At 37.2% G+C, this 22513-nt stretch overlaps 1 protein-coding gene across 1 annotated transcript in view; it reads right to left on the bottom strand.

Annotated features, from left to right (window-relative positions):
• Positions 1–22513, bottom strand: part of TER94 (Transitional endoplasmic reticulum ATPase TER94) — a 65378-nt gene that overhangs the window by 3276 nt on the left and 39589 nt on the right. The window contains exons 8-14 of the mRNA XM_081742296.1: positions 19015–19179; positions 18563–18685; positions 15889–16101; positions 11663–11846; positions 9741–9865; positions 8778–8942; positions 5438–5592 (exon numbers count right to left, since the gene is read on the bottom strand). Coding sequence (XP_081598422.1) covers positions 5438–5592; positions 8778–8942; positions 9741–9865; positions 11663–11846; positions 15889–16101; positions 18563–18685; positions 19015–19179 — 1130 coding nt within the window. The remainder of the gene's footprint in view (positions 1–5437; positions 5593–8777; positions 8943–9740; positions 9866–11662; positions 11847–15888; positions 16102–18562; positions 18686–19014; positions 19180–22513) is intronic.

Raw genomic sequence — 22513 nt, 5'->3', positions numbered from 1 at the left:
CTGTAGTTTATTCATCTTTAAGAATGCGGTGTGGATCATTCCTGGGCAACACTAACGTCAGTTATGTCCTTTTTTGATCTTGTCTGAGCATCTTTCATCAGTCTAGTAGCCTACTTCCATTTCCGTCTGTATTGTTTTGTCCATTTCATTTAATTTTTTTCAGAGACGATTCACTCTTTGAAACTTCCTTTGATATAGTTTCTTGCTTCCCATTTCTTAACGCACTTTCTACTCTGGAAATCTTTGCCACTGAGGTCTCTTTGGATCTGCACTCTAAGTAATTTTTATACTTTCTCCAGGCGTTCTGCATAACATCTATTAATTGCTTTATAACAGGTAGGGTACTTTCACAAGTGGAAGTAGCAATGTCACAAAAATATAGGAGGTTTCGTTAAAATGTAGGAAATATAGGAGCATTGGAAAGCCTGCTCTGTATATCACTGAAGTCGCATATATTGAGGAACTAGTGTAATATAAAGTCGGTTATTTCCTTTATATTACTAAATAACTAACTGTATGGCATATGGAACCCGGAGATTCAATGCTGCATTCACAAAAACTCTCCTGACTTCTGTCCTTAGCCAACTGGGTCGAATTTCTATTTTGTATTCCTATTTCTGCAAGATCCATCTTAATATTGTCCTCCCATCTGCGCCTAAGTCTTCCTAATGGCCCTTTTTCGATTAGGTTTCCAGTTAAATTTTGAAAGCGTTCCTACTTTCTTCCATTCTGGATATATGATCTGCTCATCTGAGCAATCACCCTAACAATGTTAGATAAACGGTACACGAAATTATGCACTTCCTCTTATGAAGTTTTCACTATTCTTCATTCCCATTCTTCTTGAGTCAGAATATTCGCCTTAGGATTTTATTTTCAAATACTTTCAGTCTGCGTTCTTCCCTAAAATTAAGCGATCATGTTTCGCAACCGTGCAGTACAACAGCCATAATTATCGTTTTATGTATTTTAAGTTTCAAATTCTTCGACGAAATTCTCGAAGATAAAATATTTTGGACTGAATAGTAGCACGAATTTCCTGCTTTCAGCCAACATTTGATTTCTTCGTAGATACCGTTTCGGTCTGTTCATGTTGATCCTATATATTAGAAAATATCCACTTTGCCGGAAGTGTTATTTCATATTTTAACATGTCCATACTTTGCAATATTACGGTCACGGCGAACTTCCATATATTTAGTTTCCTCTCCTTTCGCTTCTAAACCTATGTTTCTATAGACTTAATAAAACCTCTGCATTTATATCGTCCTCATATCACCTTCTTACCAGACATATCGCCTGCGTAAACCATAACCTGGTGAATGCTATTTAGCTCTAAGCCCTGGTCGTTATCTTTAATTTTCCTTATAGCGTATTCTAGAACAAAACTGAATAATAATACACAACACATCTCATTTCAAAGCCATTCTTGACGTGAAAGCTCGTTGAGAAGGATTTTCCTACTCGAACTTTACTTTGAGATTCATTTAAACACATTTTAATTAATCTATATTTTAATTAATCTATCTTTTTCGGTATTTCGATTCAGTAAGAATGTTGTACAATGTTTTCCTCCTAACAGTCGTAGGCCTTTCTAAAATCAATACGTAATTGATGCATCGGAGTACTGTATTCCTTCCCATTTCTTTTCGAGTATCTGCCGAATAGTAAATATCTGGTAGATAGTTGATCTATTTCGCCAAAATCCGCAGATCCGCTAATCTCCAATAATTTCATTTGTGTATGGGATCAATCTTCTTAAAGGAATGTTTGAGAGTATTTTATAGGATGCTAACAAAAAAGATATCCCTCTATTGTTATTACAGACATTACTCATCAATGGAAACAAGCATCTACCTCTATTCACTCTACGGCCCGTCTGGAAAAAGCAATGTTAATGTAGGGAGATCTAGGTCAAAGCTATCAGCTGGACATTCGTCCGCTGTAATATACTCTTATCACAAGTTACTGTAACCACAATTGAGTTGACGGCTTTGCGTGTGTGAAAAGAATCCTAGTAGAAGATGTTATATACACACATATATGGATTAAACAAAAACAAAGCACGAACTAAAGGAGGCAAAGTTGTAAGAACTTTGTCTAGCTTAGCAATAAATTCAATGTAAAATTTTGAATAGTCAAAATGTTGATGTTGACTTTATAATATTAGTTCAGCTATAATATTAATAATAATAATAATAATAATAATTTCTCTGCCTAACAACTAATGCAAAATAAAGCACTAATCAAGAAAACTCAATTTATTTTTAAATAACAGCTTACGAAAACGAAAGGTTTATTCTTAGATATTGAAAAAGTCTTTCACAAGGTGTAGCATACAGAACTCGTACACAAAGTGCACCTAGTAGGAATTCCGTAATACCTAGTGCAACTAATATGGAATTACCTGAAACAAGGCAGTTTTAGAATCAATCATGCATGATACTTCACGCCCACCAGATCAGCGCAAGTGTTTCACAGGGCTCATGTCATTCCACACTCCTGTATAAGATATTCACGCACCACCTTCCTACAACCCCTAATAGCCTCAGAGCAACATTTGCGCAAGATACCGTTCTGTTTGTAAGTCATCTAACCTGCTGCTACGAAGAACTATACAGGAAGTGCCTCATCAGATTCCTCGAATCCTGGACCGATAAATGGATAAACGGCAAACGGATAACACAGCCACCCTCACGGATTACACACACAACCGAAAAATAAAGAGCCATCAACCTCTGCCTTTATGGAATCTCTCTCCCTCTTCCACCTCAGGCTAAGTATCTAATAAAAATACTTTCAATCAAGAGAACTGAATCTAATATCTTATTTTTTTTTTTTTTTTTCTAACTCTTCCAATCGTACTCAACTAGTAAACAAATATTGGTGACCTACATCCAAGCGAAACACAAATGGAAGGCAGGGTCTACACCAGAAACTTCACAAGCAAAAGCCAGGACAAGACTGTGATGAGTTATTTCACGGACCCATTTACAACGCAGTCGTTTTATATCCGTGTATGAATCTACAACAAGTAATTCCGACACAAAATGCTCTTCTTAACACATAAATAAAATGCTGCAATTCAAGCTGCTGAGATTTGAACCCTGTAGTAGATTTATTCTGACCTAATTTTTACACAGAAGCTATTTGTAACCCCCTACTACTACTTTCTGGGTTATAGAGGGCATTACAAACGCTTAGAATGATGATAAATCACAGCATAATACCACATAGACAAACGACACCAGAGTACTGTTAACTTCACACCGAATGGAATGGTGTAATTAGATGTTACCAACCGATACAACCTATACAAACAGGAGCTGAATCTGTTGTCCAAGTCCATTACGAACGGTGGCAGACTGACACACAACCAAGCACCTTGTATTCTTTGTTTTCTTATCTCCCTATTTCTCGATGACACATTCCAAACCAGAAATACATTCCCTTCCACCACCACCCTCATGCACATACACTCATACTCTTTTGACTAAAGACAAGAGTGAATCATTTTTGAAAAACTAGGGAAAGATTGGACAGTCTTGCGAGAAGTCCAAGAACTGGGGAAAACAAGACAACTCCAAGATAATTTATGGACATGATGTTTTCTACCAAGTACTTGCACAGTCTAGGAGAGAACCAGGGACCTCTTGCACCCAGCTGAGCACATCTACTACTGAGTCACTGTGTACTGAAATTTAGCTTTCAAATCATGAACAGGGTGTCTACTAAAATTCCAAAATGAAATTTCGTGACTTTTTCGTGACCTTATCTTTACTAAACCATAAAATTTCGTAACATTCAAAAACTAATAACAGTACCTATATTCTTTAGCGCTTATCTTTATCTTATCTCTACTTTCAAAGGCTGTTCTTATCTTTTCACAGTTGAATAAACTGGTTAGATGAGTAGATGGTTTCGACGATGCGCTGCGATTTGCATCGCCACTGCTCAATGATGCCAGCTGAAAGACAGTCTCAAGAGCGAATTTGAATGTGAATTAGGCCGAATTTTCATGCATGCGATTTGGTGGCGTCTAAAGCCGACAATAGACATTTTTGGTAGTGAATTTTGACGTTTTATATAATAAAATTTTCCAGTTTGTACTTATATTAGTACAAATAATAATAATAATAAAAAAAATTCGTGACCATAAAACTAGATTTCGTGACTTTTTCTTGACTTTCATGACCGTTTTTTGATTTCGTGACTTTTGACTTTCATTGATCGGTCATGACTTTCGTAACCGATAGACACCGTGATAAAGCATTTACATGTTCTCTTACCGTCCTGGAATTTCTAATCTTTCAGCGGAAAGGATATGGTCATCCTACCCTATTCTATTTGTATAGTAGCTTCATTAGTTCACACTCAAAAGAACGCGAGGGTGTGTTCCAGGCGTCAGTGTTGTCATTCGCATTATAAAAAGAACATCTGACGGTATAGTGTTGTCGGATTGCAGCTAAGGTTCATTTTGTTAATTGCTTTTTATTGTTTTATATTTTTGTCGCTGTTATTTTTCATTTTATTGTTACCGTTTAATTCGAATAATTATTTCAATTCGTGTTATTAGTTATTTACAGAGTTGTTACTTTTTGTCACTTAAGTTTGGCAACATTGTTGGTGAAGCTCCTGTTTTCTATTCCGTCAAATTGTGTTTGAGAAGTGGCTCCACGAATCGTGCCGAAATCCGACGTTTCGAAGCTGAAGCAAAACACTTCTATGATTGGTGTAGAGTTCAGGCTTCACGAGTCACCGCGGTCACTAGTTCATAAGCAATTGCGTAAGAAAAAGACAATGGCAACTAAAAGAATAAAATCGGTTGTAATATTATCTAAGTATTTATTTACCTGTAAATCTAACAATTCTAATACTTCATTCATATAAGTTATCCTTGTTTAATGTTCAACGCTTCTGAGAACCACTACTTAGAAGTAGTTTCCACAGTTATTTCTTCATTTAAATGTCCAAAATACCCAATCCCACCCAATAAGCTTGATATTCTAGAAGAAAACTTTAAGAAAGTCAAGATTTCCACTCGAATGTCAGTTATACCAGTTTTTGTTTCACCGCAATTTGTATAGTATAACTATGATTAGATTCATCTTAGCAATGTGTCAAATCTCTAGCACTAAAAATAATGTTGTAAATATACACTTACAAAAACTATTACTATTATATAATCACGTTGTCACGTGTTCATTCCTTGTGCATCTGATCCTATGTTCCAATATGAAGCCCATCTGTCTTAATTTTGCTTGTTTTTCTACCTCCTTCGCGTCCCCATACGATGAAACGTTTTAGTGGAAGTACTTATTTTTTTTTTTATTTTATTTTTTTTTTTTTTAAACTGCGTGATCTGTTTTCACTATTTTCTCCTATACCCGCATCGAAATTTCTTTGTTCTAAAAATCAATATTACAGAAAACATTACCTAAAGTTTGTGCCAAATCCTCTTGATTGCTGCAAGGTCTGAGCAAACATTTCGTACTTTCGGATGTCGTTATCTGAAACTGATCTACGGGCAAATCTCATTGCCTCCTCAAAATGCTGTCGCGTTATTTCAGGAACTGGATCATCCTCATCCAACTGAAAAAAAAAAAAAAAAATCATAAATCATTTAATGCTTCATCCAGCAAATGGTTTGGCCCACAAAATGCTGAAATGACTAACTGACAAACAAACAAACAAAAATAAATAAATAAGTCGATACTAAATATTATCATCCTAATTCTAAAGAACTAAATATTATAATCCTAATTCTAATGTTGTTATTCACAATGATACATAAACCTGAGTACCTGTACACCAAATCAAACAACAATCCAGACAACTACTCTGAACTGATCCTTTTTGAAATTTTGCTTCACATTACTCAATCAAATAGTTAAGTGTGCAATTCCTGCTACTACTAATATATATATATATATATATACAGGGTCGTATCCAGAAGTAGTAGGGCTGATTTTTTTTCCGCGCGCGCGGAGCAATGTAAGGGGGCTACAAGGCCGGATGTTAATGGAGGGGAGCCTTGGGAACAGGTGTCGACCGGCGGCAGTCGCCTGCGTGCGTTGGACCACTGTGTTAGTGAGCTCCTGTTGTGACGCCTTGTCGTCAGTTGCGATGGCGCGAAATTTGGAGCAGCGGTACATCAAGTTTTGCGTCAAACTGGGAAAATCAGCGACCGAAACCAAGGACATGCTTACGCAGGCCTACAAGGAGGATATCATGAGCCGTTCCTCGATATTTGAGTGGCACAAGTTGTTTTGGGAGGGGAGGGAGCTCGTCGAGGAAATCGATGTTGATTGCATGTTTTGACCGTCGTGGCATTGTCCATAAGGAGTTTGTACCTCCTGGACAGAGTGTAAATGCAAGATTTTATGTGGAAGTGCTTACACGGCTGCGAAATCGGATCACATGCGTGCGACCAGACCTGGTGGGGAAATGGAAGCTCCACCATGACAACGGCGCGTGGATTGTGAGAGATCTCCTGACCAAATTCGGCGTTTCCACGTTGCCTCACCCTACAGCCCTGATGTGGCACCGCCGGACTTCTTCCTGTTCCCCCTATCAAGAGGCAGCTCAAGAGGTATCGTTTCGACTCGTGGAAGCGGTCCAAGCGGCGACAACGAGGGCGCTGAACGGCATCCCGGAGGACGACTTCCAGAAGGCCTTCGCGACCTGGAAGGCTCGCTACCAGAAGTATGTGAATGCCCAAGGGGCCTATTTTGAAGAGTATTAAGTCGATGTACCAAAATGTTCAATAACTTTTTTTAAAAAAAAGTCAGTCCTACTACTTTTGGATACGACCCTGATACAGCGCGTGCCCCACAAAAAAGCAGGAAATTTGGATTTTCTTCAATAAGAGCGATTGTATGTGCAGCAATAATGTGTGTTATGTGCAGTTGTATAGTTTTGTGCTGTTCCATTGTGTATATTACGTATGCAATCCACACATTATTCATTGTTTCTTTTCATGATGGCTCAACTAACGAATTTCCAACGCGAGGTGATAGTCCTTTTCAAGCAAGAGCATCCGACGTGGGGACTGAAGAAATGCAGGGACATTTTAACACAGTTCTTCAGTGCAATAAGTAAAAATCAGTTTTCCAATGTTGTGTCAGTACTAAAGAGGGAAGGGTCACCTGCTGCAAAAGTGCGTAAGCGAGGATCTGGCATGACTTGTCAAATCGCGACGCCAACAAAATGGAAAGTGTTGGGGCTTGCTGTGACACCAGAAAAACAAAACAGAAGACAGAGCAGCCAGCGTGAAATTGCTAGTGAACTACACATATATAAAGGTTCAGTGTTTCGCATTATTAAAGCATCCGCGTTGAAGTGTTACAGAAGAACAAAGTACAATGTTCTTACTGAAGCACACCAGGCAGCTCGAGAAGTGAAATGTGCGGCTCTGATACAGCGTTTCCACGAACACGATAAGTGGAAACAAGTGGGTTTCCTGATGAAGCATGTTTCTCTCTCCATGCTCCGCTAAACCGGCAAAATGAACGAATTTACCGTGCTGTTCAAGTGAAAAACATTTCCGAGAAAGATCTAATGGTGGAATATAATAAGCAACAGCCATCAATCATGTGCTACGCTGCGGTCTCTTGGCATGGCAAAACAGAATTACGGTTCATTGAAAGTGACGCACCAGGTCAAGGACGTCTACCAAGATACAGGAGAAAGAAGAAAACAGTGAACCAGGTGGTGTATAGAGACGATATGTGCACCCAGATGTTCCAAGACATTAACACAGTTATGGGTGATCACGAATGGACATGGCAACAAGACGGTGCGAAGGCCCATACAGCAATCGATACTGTGACATGGATAAGAATTAATACTCCTGACTTCATCGAACCTAACGACTGGCCGCCTAAAAGTACCGATCTCAACGTGATGGATTATTGCATTTGGGGTATACCACTACAGAAGGTTCAAGAACACAGGAGAGACATCACAAACATTGATGGCCTGAAAGCTGTACTGACAGACGCCTGGAACAACGTTACACTTCAAACTATCCAGAATGCCACCGGAAATTGGTTACAACGTCTACGCCGCTGTGTGGAAGCCAAAGGGAATCATTTTGAGCATTTGCATTGATTATGAACATTTAAGTGACAGTGTCAGTAAAATATAAATGAAAATATGTGTCCACCCCACATTACAGAATCTACAATAAATTTCCTGCTTTTTTGTGGGGCACCCTGTATATATTACTAGAAGCGATTTTGTGAGGAGTTTGCAGTAGATGGTACTGAGGAAGGTGGGAGTTTGATTGGAAATTACTAAATTACAGACATATGCCAAGGTTAATCCAAGATAATATTTGCGAGTACGGAATCCAGATAAAATTTGGTTTCAGTTGTTAGATGATTACAACGCGCAGGAACAAAAGAACAGCTGGCATCACTAAAAACTCTACAGATAAACATATGTTGATCTGTGTGACTGATATAAAACAATTTTTCAGCTTAATTCCCACAATTATGCCCTTTAGGGAGATTATAATTAAAGCAAGTGAATGATGATGGAAGAACTGGTGTCTTGTAATAAAGAAAACCAAATATAAACAACGATCCTGTCAGAATTTTCACTTATATATAGGGCTAAGCACAACATATTCAGCCAGCTTCTAGCAATAATTTTGTACAAGCAATCCATTAGTAAAAAATTAACTTATCGCTAGACGAATCACTGCAGCTAAAGCCTTGTAGAAAGACTATGTAATATCTAATCATGCAACCATATAAGTTTCTATATCTTACCTCCATCGCCTGGTTTTGTCCGTGCTGCGCTCTTTCTCTTTCTCGATGAAGTTCTGCTTCGATTGATTGCCTAATTGCTAATTTGCATGCTCGTTGACAGATTTCCGTGAGATCAGCTCCTGAGAATCCGTGAGTAACTTTGGCGATGTACGTCATATCGACATCCTGAAGAAAAGTACTGATCGTAAGAATACATATTTAAAACAGCATATATGAATAACTTTTCAAAGCAAGTTAAATACTACGGAATACAAATACAGTTAAGCTTTGATTATCCGCGGGTACCGTGAAAAAAAAAAAAAAAAAAAAATCTAACTCTGCTGCAGTCGCATTCAATTATTTTTCACACGCTGCGAACTGACACTCCACATACAAATAAGTACTGTATGTTCTAAATCATAAAAATGAATTGTATTGTAAAAATCAATACTTCCAACAATATTGCACGTTTCGAAGGACAACTCTACTCTGATAAGCAAAAGCCGATTGTTGTAAGGTATGAAAAACGGAAATTGGGAAAAGTGATTTACGTGGTAGTAAATTACATTCATTGTTCACTGCGAGTGCGAGTACGCGTGTCACCACTGGAGTGTTAATTACGAATCTGTATATATATATATATATATATATATATATATATATATCCAAGTCAACAACCAGGAAAATACAATAATCCCTACAGTCCGAAGGTTGTAAGTTACTGACACGTTTACAATTTATAACTGCTACAATTTAAACTTCCTGAAGCTGGGTCAGCCAGATGGCCCACATTCAACTGAGTGACGCATACTCAACGTATCAACTCCCAACGACGTAATTTCTGGCTTTCGAGAGTTCCATATTATTTCAAGAAGCTCCAATAGTCAATAGAGAAAATTTTATGCCTCCGAGAATTGAACTGGGTCAAGGCGAACATAGTCTTTTGATTACGAATATATAAAGGGAAGGAACTGTATAACATACCTTAGAAACTGGAGATTTCCGAAGATTAGCTCGCAAAATTGCTTCACGTGACTTCTCGTCTGGTAAAGGAATGTAAATAAGCTGATCCAATCGACCAGGTCGAAGAATGGCGGGGTCAATGATATCTGCAAATAGAAATATACATTGAAATGGTATTTCTTTCTGAATTCAGTAAATATTCTCGAATAAATTTATCTATCAACATAAGTATAACGATTGAAGTTCCGAAGATTTTTAATTTGCATAAAGCAGCTTACAAGAGAACAGAATGACGAACTGCCAAGTGTTAACATAGTTTCTAAAGGTTACAAGCTACATTAATAGTCTTTCGTTCGATCGCAAATCGTTCTTAGAGAACAATTAAAAAGTAAAAGAAAAAGTAAAATACAAGACCTTAACATTTATCAACAGAGATCCTGATTTCCCCTCCCTACTACCCTGTCTAGTAAGACAGTGAAAAAATACGAACTAAATAGTAAAATTTATTTTGCTAGGGATTGCGAGTATGAAAATTAAATGTTTACACTCATAAATAAAAACTCCTCGCCCTCTAGAGAATTTATTCTTTTTCAGTGGTTGGTAGCGACTGTGAAAGTGTCAATGTTATTATTCTGGCTTCTGTTCTGCGTGCCCATGTCCAAATTTAATTTTGAACTCATTAGAACAAACAAACAAACAAACAAACAAAATATTGTTTGTTTATAGGTACTGCAATGGAAACAGACACTAAACCATGGAGAAATACAGACGTCATTTTCGACCGCATAACTTCCAAACATTTAGCGAAAACTAACTTACTCCTTCCCTTAGATAGGGCTGAAATTTTCCCCAGTCCAAAAGCATTCATGCATAGGTGCAGTGTTTGTGCACCTATTTTAAGTAGAAATATCACGACTATCATCCCATGGGTCCCAGGATGCAGCGACGGCTTGTCATAGGAAAGTCATATCAAAAACTAGACTTTTTCCCATATATGTTCATATTACACATGTAATAAAGAAAATTAGTTTTTTCGAAGATATCCCCCCCCCCCAAAAAAAAATCTCCACCGATTACGACAATGCTTTCACTACTGGAAAAGTAGGATATAAGTAATTATAATCTTACTATATTTTATAGGAGTAAATATAATTTTATTAATATTTAATGCCCCCTGTCTTAATAATAATAATAATAATAATAATAATAATAATAATAATAATAATAATAATAATAATAATAATAATAATAATAATATATAAACAGCTAAGCACATTCATCTTCAGCATTATCACTATCAATTTTCAAATAAAGAAACGCTGGCAAGTATGGAGTGGCAACTGTTAACTATTATGAAGTAGCATGGCTATTATAATAAAGATTCGAGGCTTAGAAAGGATAGAAATCAGCCAAGAAGTCAATCGTCCGAGCAGCAGTGTAAGATGACGTGGTAAAGTAGGATACCATGAAGCTCTGCTCTTGGTCATTATTTGCGGATTTCTTCGAAAACCTGGGTTGGTTTGTTGAACTGGGATCCTTTATGTTTCGACAGGAACTACTTTCACCAGACTGGATGTTAACGAAGAAAAGCGAAGGAAGGAGAGAAAGAAAAACCAACCATATTCTTTCCCATAGCAGACCTTTTATGGTTTTGAGATTTCTTTCGTGGGGCAGAATGTCTATTAAACACTCGCTTTTAGGTCCAAACTGATAAATACATGTTTTGTTGCCTGCAATCATTTGTCATTTCAACTCAATGACATCAAAACTTGCCCAGCATGAACTTGCACTAATACATACTCTTCTGTACTTTCCGAGTCTGTCAATAAGTATGGCAGAAATACATTGGCTACGGTTGCGAAATTCGCGAAACCAGTTATGTAAAATTACTATTGTCAGACTCTCTCTCACAATATATTTTTAAAGTAATTTGTAACACTGACCTGGGCGGTTTGTTGCACCAATAATGAATACATTCTTCTTTGTACCCATGCCATCCATTTCAGTTAGTATTTGGTTGATGACTCTGTCTGCAGCTCCACCGGCGTCTCCGACGTTTCCTCCTCGAGCTTTGGCGATGGAATCTAATTCATCAAAGAATAATACGCAAGGAGCAGCTGCGCGGGCCTACAATATGTAACATCATAATTTGTATAAGACTATAAGATTACGAAACTTCAAATCATATAATCAAATATTTTCAATTATTATATCCACATGTAGAAGTGCTATAGAAATAAACTATTTTTTTCATTATATTGTTTGTAATTCTACATATTTATGAATCTATTTTCTCTCTCTCTCTCTTTGGTACAGCTTGAAGCTAGAGCAAATAGTATTCTCTATATAAACATCTATTTTCTTTTGTCAATGACACATACACAATAAATATAGGTGGGTAAAATGATATGCTCTTATAGCTTTTAAACGTACATAAAAACGATGAAATTTCCTTCCACGCAGATATGTACAGGGGAGCATTATTTGACATGCTCTGTAATACCACCTGATTAAACAGTGTTGCTAAATCAACATATTATATATATATTTCAAATAGCATTACGCCAGGTTATTACAAATTTAAAATCTCATGATATACGAAAATTTACAATACAAAATTTATTATCCAGCGTTATAAACTAAGGATGCTACAATATCATGAACATCCGAAGTTTAGAGCCCTCTACTGAGGTAATAATTACATATTTTAAATCTACATGTTAAACAAAAACTTACAGTAGAACACTTCATGTAGTGTTGCGAACTAAGACTGCTATAATGTCACAAACATCGAAGAAAAACAATTCGAGGCTTCTACAACGGTAATAACGCAAGTAAGATGGCCGGAACAATCTCTCAAATATTACGGTTCCCATACGACATACTTCGAAAAAGTAGAAAACAAGTAACTAAAAATTTGACCTTCTTCAAAAGACTCTCGAAAAATTCCTTAGATAAGTGTCCCATTCAATTACGCAGATGGTTTTGAATAGGCATAAAGATCATCAAACCGTTTACAACAATTTGATATCACAAATCGTTCTGCAGGTATGGAAAAAAGAAAGTAAAAAAATGTTATATTCCTTCAAATGAAGTATGTGCGAGAAATTTTTGAAATGGTTGTTGCATTCCTTTGCTTCTGTAACATCCGAACAATAGTCTTTGGCAGGTGTTTTTAAAGTAAGTTCTCGGAACTGCATAATTTTGTAAACTTTACCAGTGTTTACCATATTTCCAGAACTGTTTGCGATATCAAATTGGTATAAACGGCATTATGAATTTTGCATCTATTGAAAACAATTTCTGTGATTGGATGAGACTTAACTTGAGCAGTTTTTAGAAATAAGGGCTTTAGAAAAATAAAATTTTCGATCTGTTGTAAGTTTGTTCCTATTCATTCGAAAACAGTCATATCATGACCATAGAAATAGACACTACAATACTATAGATGTGAACAATGAAATACTATAGATGTGAATTAACCCGTTGGTCTCACTTGCCTTATTACTGCTGTAGAACTCACTGAAATTTTGATGTTTTTGATACACTAGCGTCTTTAGTTTGCAACACTGCATAGCTATTATGATATTTTAAGACATTTTTGACATGAAGATTTCAAATGTGTAGTAACATGATGCAATGCCATTTGGACAGGGTGTCTACTAAAATTCCAAAGTGAAAATTCATGACTTTTTCTTTACCAAATCATAAAATTTCCTAACATTTTCAAAAGCGAATTTGGGTACGAATTAGGCCGAATTTTCATCCATGCGATTTGGTAGCGTGTAAAGCCGACTATAGACATTTTTGGTGGTGAATTTTGACGTTTTATAGAACAAAATTTTCCAATCTGTACTTACATTTGTACAATTTAAAAAATAGTGACCCAAAAGCTATATTTCGTGACTTTCATGACCATTTCCTGATTTCGTGACATTCGTGACCGATAGACACCCTGTTGGATTTTTTTTTTTTTTTTTTTTAAGAGTTGGAAAGACTGTTAACCTGGAGGTATCGTGGAGTATGACACAGAATATTCCGTTTCCTGCCAATGGTTGCATGGTACAAAATTTCAGCGTTTTGTATTTATTAGTTTAAAAGTTACAAGGGTATATCAAGATAAATGGTCCACCCTATATATGAACTCTAAAAATTCATGAAGAACAAGAAATTTGTTTTTTGGCAGTGATGGGAGAAAAAACTAGTTTTATATCAAAACTGATTTCGGTTCTATAACTGCTTTGATTTGAATTTCCTATCTAAAACTGTTCGCTTCTCCCTTAATTTGTTTGGAAATGAGGACTACAAGAACAGATACCGGCGTCGGAAAATCACACTGGTTTCAGTACAAATCCGAAACACTCTTTAAGAAAGCAGACACCGGCTTCGGAGGGAGGGGGGGAAGGGACCGGTAAAAAAGTCGAACTTGTTTTTGCAGAAAACGAACATAGGTTTTTATCTTCTAGCAACAGGTTTTTATTTACAAAAAGAAAAAAACGCCCACCTCAAAGTTTTTGGATTTGTAATCCCAATCTTTTTCAATTTTGTGCGTCCAGAATTGTAAGAGCGATTCCCCTTGACAGGACATATAAAATGTTTTCTGTAGAATACTGTATTGTAGGACAGAAATAGGGATATTACGAATAAGGACAAAAGAAAAAAAGGTTCCGAAATGTGGAGGAGAAAGTAGGCTACAGACAATAAAGAAAGAAAGAAAAAAAAGAACTGTTAGAGACTACTACGAACTCATACGGTAGAAGACTGTACCTCGGGATAGTGCTCTACCACTGAACCATTATGGTGCGGACCCCAGAGAAGAATGGAGGAAATTAACTGGATAGGACACAAAAAATGGAATGGTAAAGGAAGTGAAGGACAAAATAATATGGATAATAGTTTCGGAGAAGTTCGTGCATCGATTGTGAATGAAAGAAAGGAAGAAGGGAGACCGTATCTTTGGAGTGGGAGATCCGGGTTCGATTTCCGGGGAGCCGGCGGTGGCGACGAGGCATATGCGGGGCACGAAAAAGAAGAAAATGAAATCTTTAAGTTTTACGTCCCAATGTTATGCCAGCCAGCATAAAGGAGACGGTGATAATGAGAAATGGATGAAATGATGTAATGAAGAAAGTGGGAGGAAACGGGAAACCTTGAGAACACTTATGTACACGGTGTTTGTCCACTTCACGCGAGCTGGGATCGAACCAAGGACCCCAGGCACCAGAGGTGAACGCTCTACCTCTGAGCCACCGCGGTCCACGGAAAAGAAAAAAAAGAGAGGTACAGTCTCCAATATATCTTATTTAGCGTGGAGTTCGAACCAGCTAGTAAGAAAAGAACCTCTTCGAAGGAAAAAGATGCCTCTCTATTTCTAATTTTTTTCTTACTTCGTGAGAAGAAATTTTATCCCTTTTTCTTCTCTCTGCAAGGAGAAAATAACACAGGTAAGAAAAAAATTAGCGTATTTTATTCCTAGCTGCAAGGACTCGTTGTTGCTGAGTTTTAATTCAGAACCTGAATAAAAAAGAAAGGAAGAATAATTATTCCATTGCCCGGAAATTTACTCTCTGTTGTTATACAAACCCGCACAGCCAAGATGTAATGTTAGTATATACAAACAAGGTGTTTTGGAAACCGCGAGGAAAGTGCATATATTTTGATCCCCTCCTCCTCGAGCGGAAAATCGGAGAAAAGAAACACTACTAGATCTGGTTCAGATCTATCTCTGTGTAAAACTTCGAGACACTATTCTGTACGAAAACCTGATGAAAGACACGCACATTATTTTATTAATGACGACTAGTGTTGTTTTCGTAAAAAGGCAACAGAGAAAAAAGGACCATCGAATGCTACGAATATGGATATTCTGCAAATCTGAGAAAACTAAAATAGTGCTGAAGTTAGTATCCGAGAATTAACTATCGAGTCTTATTACCAGGGTGTTTTCACAAGAGGCTAACTATTTAAGCTATAATTAACATAATGATACAAACCTAAGCAGGAAATTAAAAAGTGCCTTATTAAAAAATATGTTGGAAGAACGAAGGAAAGAAGAGGAAAAAAATTATAATTACAACTAGTGGTTGATACTAGAAACTATTTTTTCTTGAAATATCAACCGACACAAGACGATAGATTATAAAATGCCAAGACTAAAAACAATACTCACCTTATCAAATACATCCCTAACGTTAGCTTCAGATTCGCCAAACCACATCGTGAGAAGTTCTGGTCCTTTAACTGATATGAAATTGGCCTGACATTCATTTGCAATAGCTTTCGCCAGCAAAGTCTTACCACATCCTGGCGGGCCATAGAACAAAACTCCTCTAGAGGGCTGCATACCAAATTTAAGGAACTTGTCAGGATGCTCCACAGGATACTGAAATATAAACATAAGCAAATTATAAAATTACTAATTTACTATATTTTGAATAAGTGGAAGACTATCTAGCTGCTCACCTACAATATAAAATTACAAACTACTAATATATCACTATAGAAATTCAAATTCCGTTTAATCACCATGTATACAGGATTTGGCATAAAATACAACCTATATTTCTTAGCGCGTTTATTTATAAGTTTAAAAGTAAATATTTTATGCTCTTCAGTATTTTATGTTTTAATTTTTTTATCTTCAAGAGTGTAAAGGAACTTTTTCAAATCTCAATCAATTACTGTGGTGTGGTAGGGGAAGGGGGGGTCCGAAGTCGGAAATATATATTAATTTAGCTTAAATCCTGATGATCTTAAAGAAGAACTTATTTCCATAGCGCTAAGAAGTTTAATAAGCAGCCTTTGATGAAGACATTGGCTTTTGTCGCCATGAAATATAGGGCATATTCCTGATCACACAGTGATGTTCATCACCTTGTAATATTGGGGTCAGTGAAAACAATAAACAAACGACGTATACACAACTGGCAAAGGAAATGAAAGATCCTCCACATTCATCCTACAATTTTTGTTTTTCAAATTTTATTCCAGTAAAGTACTCCGTATCCACACATTTTTACTCAAAGTCAATGCTCAGCCTTTCAGACTACATGGGCTGTACCAAAGCGTCTGCTATGTCGACAATCCAGTGTTGATATTAATGAAATGACAATGTCGTGAGGGGACAAATAACGTTCTGCATTAAACCATACTCATTTTAAGACGACTGAAGTGTAGATACTATAAGATAAATTATGAACGTCCTACATCACGATGACCTGAACAAAATCACTTGACCACAGCAGTTGTGGTATCAGTTACAATTCTACTGAAGTGCACAGGTCCATGCCTCACCCTTGGAGACAAGAGCAGGTGTCCCGGCTGAGGAGCCGCTACTAATCTTCGAGGAGGTTCAACGCCGCAGAAGCGACCATCTCTGATGTGGGTTCAAATCGAGTCCCTACAACTGATATTCAACAAAGCACCATTTCGGGTCACCCCATGGCTGGTGACGGGATAAATAATTTACGTATCATGTATCACAGCTACAATTGTATCGTCTAGGTTTGAGAGCCATTTGTCCAACCACGGCCCGTTGCCGTCTTCATGTCACTATGCTCGTTTTCTTTATCCTCTTTGCTGTTTCACCTCTATTCACCCTTCGTTGTAATAGTCCGTTTCTACATTTCCTAAGAGCTGAATGATTTTTACATCCATAAGCTCAATTTGGTAACAATCAAAATGCAAAGGAAATTTGTTAGCCAGTATCTCCGATTATCCCCTTGTTACTGAATTTTAACTGAGCTACAAGCGCTGACAATCCCCTCTCTGCACAATATTCAACATAAAAATCAAAAGTCAAGAAGAAAATCACAGTATGATATTAAACGGACAACTCTAATTTTCTTCTAAACTCCCCTGATGAAAATTTCAGAACCTTGTGAAACTGAAATCGATTAAAAAGGATATACGCTTTCAAAAGATAATTCTATTAATTTTAAATATAGTGCGTACAAGCAATATGAAAATTTTACCATACAAAGATATATATATTGAAAACAATGTTGGTATCACTGTAGGACCGAGTATTCTCGTTATGACGCTACTCGCGCTACAAAGATTTATTTATTTGTAGCTATTTCTAGGCATCACAGGTGTCTACGGCCTTACGCTCGTCACGTATGAAGGATGACGTCCCTCGGCGAGAAACTATTCGAGGATGGAGGGGAAGGAAGGAATCGATCTGGGATCTGTTTGTTAGATGCCATACCGACATTTGCCTGGTGGAAATGAGGGAAACCCAGGAAAGAACTTCAATCAGGATGGCTGGCCTAAAACAACTGTTACACCTTTTTGATTGGGTGTTCTTACCAATCAAACCCGGACCGCTCGAACCAAAGACGAAAGCGTTAGCGACCACGCTACGAAGATTTACGGCGCTAGGAGGAGTGGAGACGTATTTCTTATTGGCTGAGGAGCGTAAAATTGCGATTTTGTCTTTTCTGTTTTGTGTTGTTTTTGCTTACTTATAACTGAACAGCAACAAATACGGCGTAAGGAGGCAAAATGTTATTTGTGCAGGGGAGCCGCAGAAATGTTAAACAAAGTCCTGAGTATGACTCATGTAGTCTAAAATGCTGAACACCAATCTCAAGAATAGTGTGCGTCTAGTCAAAAAGCGGATTGGCTAATGTTGTGGTTAGCGCCAGAAATACTGCCCGGAAAATAAATGTATACTGCACACAGATGACTTACTCCAATTAATGCTAGGATTAGAATCTGATTTCCCAAAACTATGCCCACAAAAATTTGAAATACTAATCCAAGAGAACTACAAGGTTCACTGTAGCAATCCTTACTTTACAATTTTTAATTATGTAAAAGGTTACTATGAATTCACATACCTGAACGAGTTCTTGTAATTCTCTTTTAACATTCTCCAAACCACCAATATCATTCCAGGTGACGTTAGGTACTTCAACCACAGTTTCACGAAGGGCGCTCGGGCTACTTTTGCTCATGGCATACTAAAAGAAAAGAAATACAAAATGTAAGAGAAACTAGACAACGCACAAAACCAAAATTCAAAATATTCCTGCCAAAATCATTTTTTTACATTTTTGAAAACATCAATATATTATAATCAATATTCAAAATGTTTCTTGTGATATGTAAGTCGAGATTAATTTTTCCAATATTTACTTTTTTAAAGTTAAAGTTTCATTACATATATTTTCTGTATATATATTTTGGCACCTCTACTAAAGATACATTCCAATTTCAACTTAGTTTTAAATACCTATTATAAGCAGTATATTAGTCTGAACACCATTCTGCTTAATGTAACAACACTTACCCTGAAGTTATCCATTGTAACAGCTAAAGAGCTAAGAACTTCAGCATCAATCTGATCATCTTCCAGGTCTATCAAGTCCATTTTTTCTCGAATCTGTTGCAACGCTGCTTCCGAACACAATGAAGCTAAGTCAGCGCCTACATGGCCATGGGTTTCAGCAGCAATCTACGAAAAAAAGTTTTTAAAAAAATCAGAAGGAAACAGGTTACTTTTAACAATCAAAGTAGGAATTATTAGCCAAAGAGAAAAACGTAAGTAGGATCACTATATATTAGTCCCAGCAACATACGCTTACATACATAGGCTCTACTTAATAAATGTAAAGTGGTTCCGATAATCCCCATAATGTTTATTAATTATTACGCTTGCTCTCAGGATTATCAATTCTAGCTACTTTTTTTTCTTGGAACACAGAAGAATCTCATGCCCTGCTTCTTCCTGAAGATTCACCATCAATCTGTGGTCCTTCTGAAAACAACACAAAAACTGGAATTTGCTCACTTTCCAGTCTTCCCCTCGTCTCAGTGAGATAATGGCTCCAGAAGACAATATTTCATGTCAGTTATGGTAAGTTAAAATGTGTTTCGGAACAAGATTGCTCAATGGCAGTATTGGACAGTGAACAAAACAGATTCTCATTTTACTCAAGAAAAGAGATTGTTTTTGTTTTCATTTTTTTTTTAGAACTTAACTTGTTTCTGATCCTACTTCCAGTTCAGTGTTATTTAACTCTTGATATGAACTCTGAAATTTTGTCTAAGTTAGTTCAAACAGACTTTGAACTAAACTCACTGCCGCTTACGAAGTGCCTTGTCAAACAAAGGTGCAAGCTACTTCATAAAGTACATAAATTAGTAGCTCCTCTTTCTAAAGCAGTTTTAAAAATGTTCACATAGTAATGATGTTGTTTTCAAAGGATTTTTACATACTGTAGTAACCACTTAAAGCGATCTTTTGTCCTAACTTTTGGCCTCGTTTGGGAAACTTGTGAGATAATTTTTCATTACTGGTCATTGTATTATAACCCTTGCTCAGCTGATGTAATAAAAGATCAATTACCATGTTACAACAAAAATGCAGCGTAAATTCCATGAAATATCACTTGCATACGAGGTGTGTGACAAAAGTAATGACTGGTTTTGTACTAACTAAAGTTTTTATGTTTTTCAAACAACAATGTTATCCCCTTCAAAGTAGTTTCCTTGGGCAGCTATACACCGGCGGAGTCGTTGTTCCACTCTTGGTAGCAGCGCTGGAAGTCTTCAACTGGCATGGTTTTTAACTGGTCGGTCACAGTTTTTGAATGTTCTCCAGAGTTCCAAAATGACGCGCTTTTAGGACATGTTTCAATTTCGGCAAAAGGAAAAAGTCACAAGGACTCCAATCAGGTGAGGGTTGAGAAACAACAGTAATGCGTTTTGAGGTCACAAATTCAATCAACGCACACGTTATTTCGATTGTCCTTCTGTTCAGTTGTGAGATTTTTCGGCACCATTTTGGCACAAATCTTTCGCATGTTCAAATCGTCTGTCAAAATTTGACGTACGGTAAAAGTGTTTAAATTTAACTGTTCATTCATCTTTATTGTTAAACGACGGTCTGATCTCACAAGAACCCTCACACGTTCAACGTTTTCGTCAGTTTTTGAAGTTGAAGGTCTCCCTGAGCGAGGTTCATCTTCAACGTGTTTTTAGCCTTCCAAAAACGATTTGTGTCAGCGGAGAACTTGTGCTCTTGATAAGCAATGTTCCTCATAGGTCTGTTAAAAGTCACACTCGCGGATTCACCAAGTTTAACACAAAACTTTATTGCACAATGTTGCTCTAAATTCCGATGCTCCATTTCTGTAACACACAACAAAAACACTTCACTGATGGCGCTGTCAAAAATGTGTTAGCTGTACGGAGCTGTAACTCGGACTGAGGAAGTGGAAGGGATAAACAAACCGGTCTAGCACAGGCCGGTAGACAACGTTGCCAGATCGCCCGCAGTGTTGCCAGTCTCATTACTTTTCTCACACACTTCGTACACTGATTCCTGATTGAAAAGTAACGTAAATTGAATCTCTTAATTAATTTTAAAAGTCGAACTGCGGCTTGTTCGTTATTTTGTCACAGCCACGTAAACAATCGTTTACACACTAAACGCCAACGTTTAGATTAAATCTGTCTGACATGTCGCTCCCAGAACGAGAGATTTTCTCCGTCAAATGTCATATTACCAATAATTTTACGTTTCATGCTTATGCCCTTGAAGCTAAATGAGACGGATGATTAATCAAAATGAATGATTGTGAAAGAATTGGTGAAATGGAATGTGGAAGGAAACAGGAGAGCCCCAAGAAAAGCCATAGACTACCAAACTCACCTGGCCCGGGATTGAACCAGGGTTCCCTTGCACAAGAGGTGAGTGCTCTACCACTGAGCCACCGTGCGTCCCACCAGTATTTCATAAAGCTTCTAAATTTAAATACCGTCTACAACCTTCCACTACCGATTAACATACCCACAAGAAGTCTCCAGTTAATTTTCTTCATCTAATTATCGAATCACGATTATTACGCTCTCCCTTAGATTTTCCTTTTTATTTTTGTTCCATTTTCTTGCCGTACCGAGATCCTTTCCAACTAAATTTGATGCAGGCACGTAGCCAAGGGGTGGGTCCGTACCCCCTCCCCCTTCGAAACCAGAAATGAAAAAAAAATGAAATGAAATCTTTGAGTTTTACGTCCCACGGTTATGCCGGTTAGGCTAAATGAGGCGGTGATAATGAGTAATGAACGAATTGGTGGAATGAAGAAAGTGGGTGGAAATGGAAGAACCCCGAGAAAACCCACGCACATGGTGTTTGTCCACCACAAAGTTCACTTGGCGGGGGCTGGGATCGAACCCGGGACCCCAAGCACCATAGAAATGAAAAAAAAATTGAGGAAGGATAAAAAAGAAGAATCAGCGTTAAAATATAATGCTACAGCAAGCGTTTGGATACTCTTTCTTATGAGGACCTTCGTGTGGAAGAAACGGGGCAAAGAGTCAAGTTGGAAATGGATATTATTGTAACGGAACATTCCGAATTCCATCTAGCTCCATGCTAATTCTATGGACTACAAATAACGATCGATAAACCGGTTCTATCAGATCGACTCTCAGGTAGAATTTAAGAAATGCCCACAACCACCAATAATATGAGCCTGGCAACATAGATTCTAGTTATACTTGTTAAAAAAATTTTCAATTTGCGGCAACACTAATCTGTTTTATAGGATGTCTTTCCTGCTAAAAGAGATCTCTCTGCTATTCCTGACGGCATTAAACGAAGATAAGGAAAAGAAGAAAGAAGAGAACCAAGCTCGAATGACTTCGGAAGACTATATCTTTCAATACTTTTTAAATATTCTTTTACTCGAGATTTCTTCATAGTTTGTTATTAAAACACTTACTAACATATCCTAGTTTTATTGTCGTAATAAACCAATATAGGTATGTTGCCAGTAAAATAG

The sequence above is a fragment of the Thermobia domestica genome, chromosome 16, assembly GCF_964235325.1.
Source record: "Thermobia domestica chromosome 16, izTheDome1.hap1.1, whole genome shotgun sequence".
NCBI classification, from domain to species: Eukaryota; Metazoa; Arthropoda; class Insecta; order Zygentoma; family Lepismatidae; genus Thermobia; species Thermobia domestica.
Note: the sequence above shows the minus strand (reverse complement) of the source record. Positions and strands in the feature narration are given on the sequence as shown.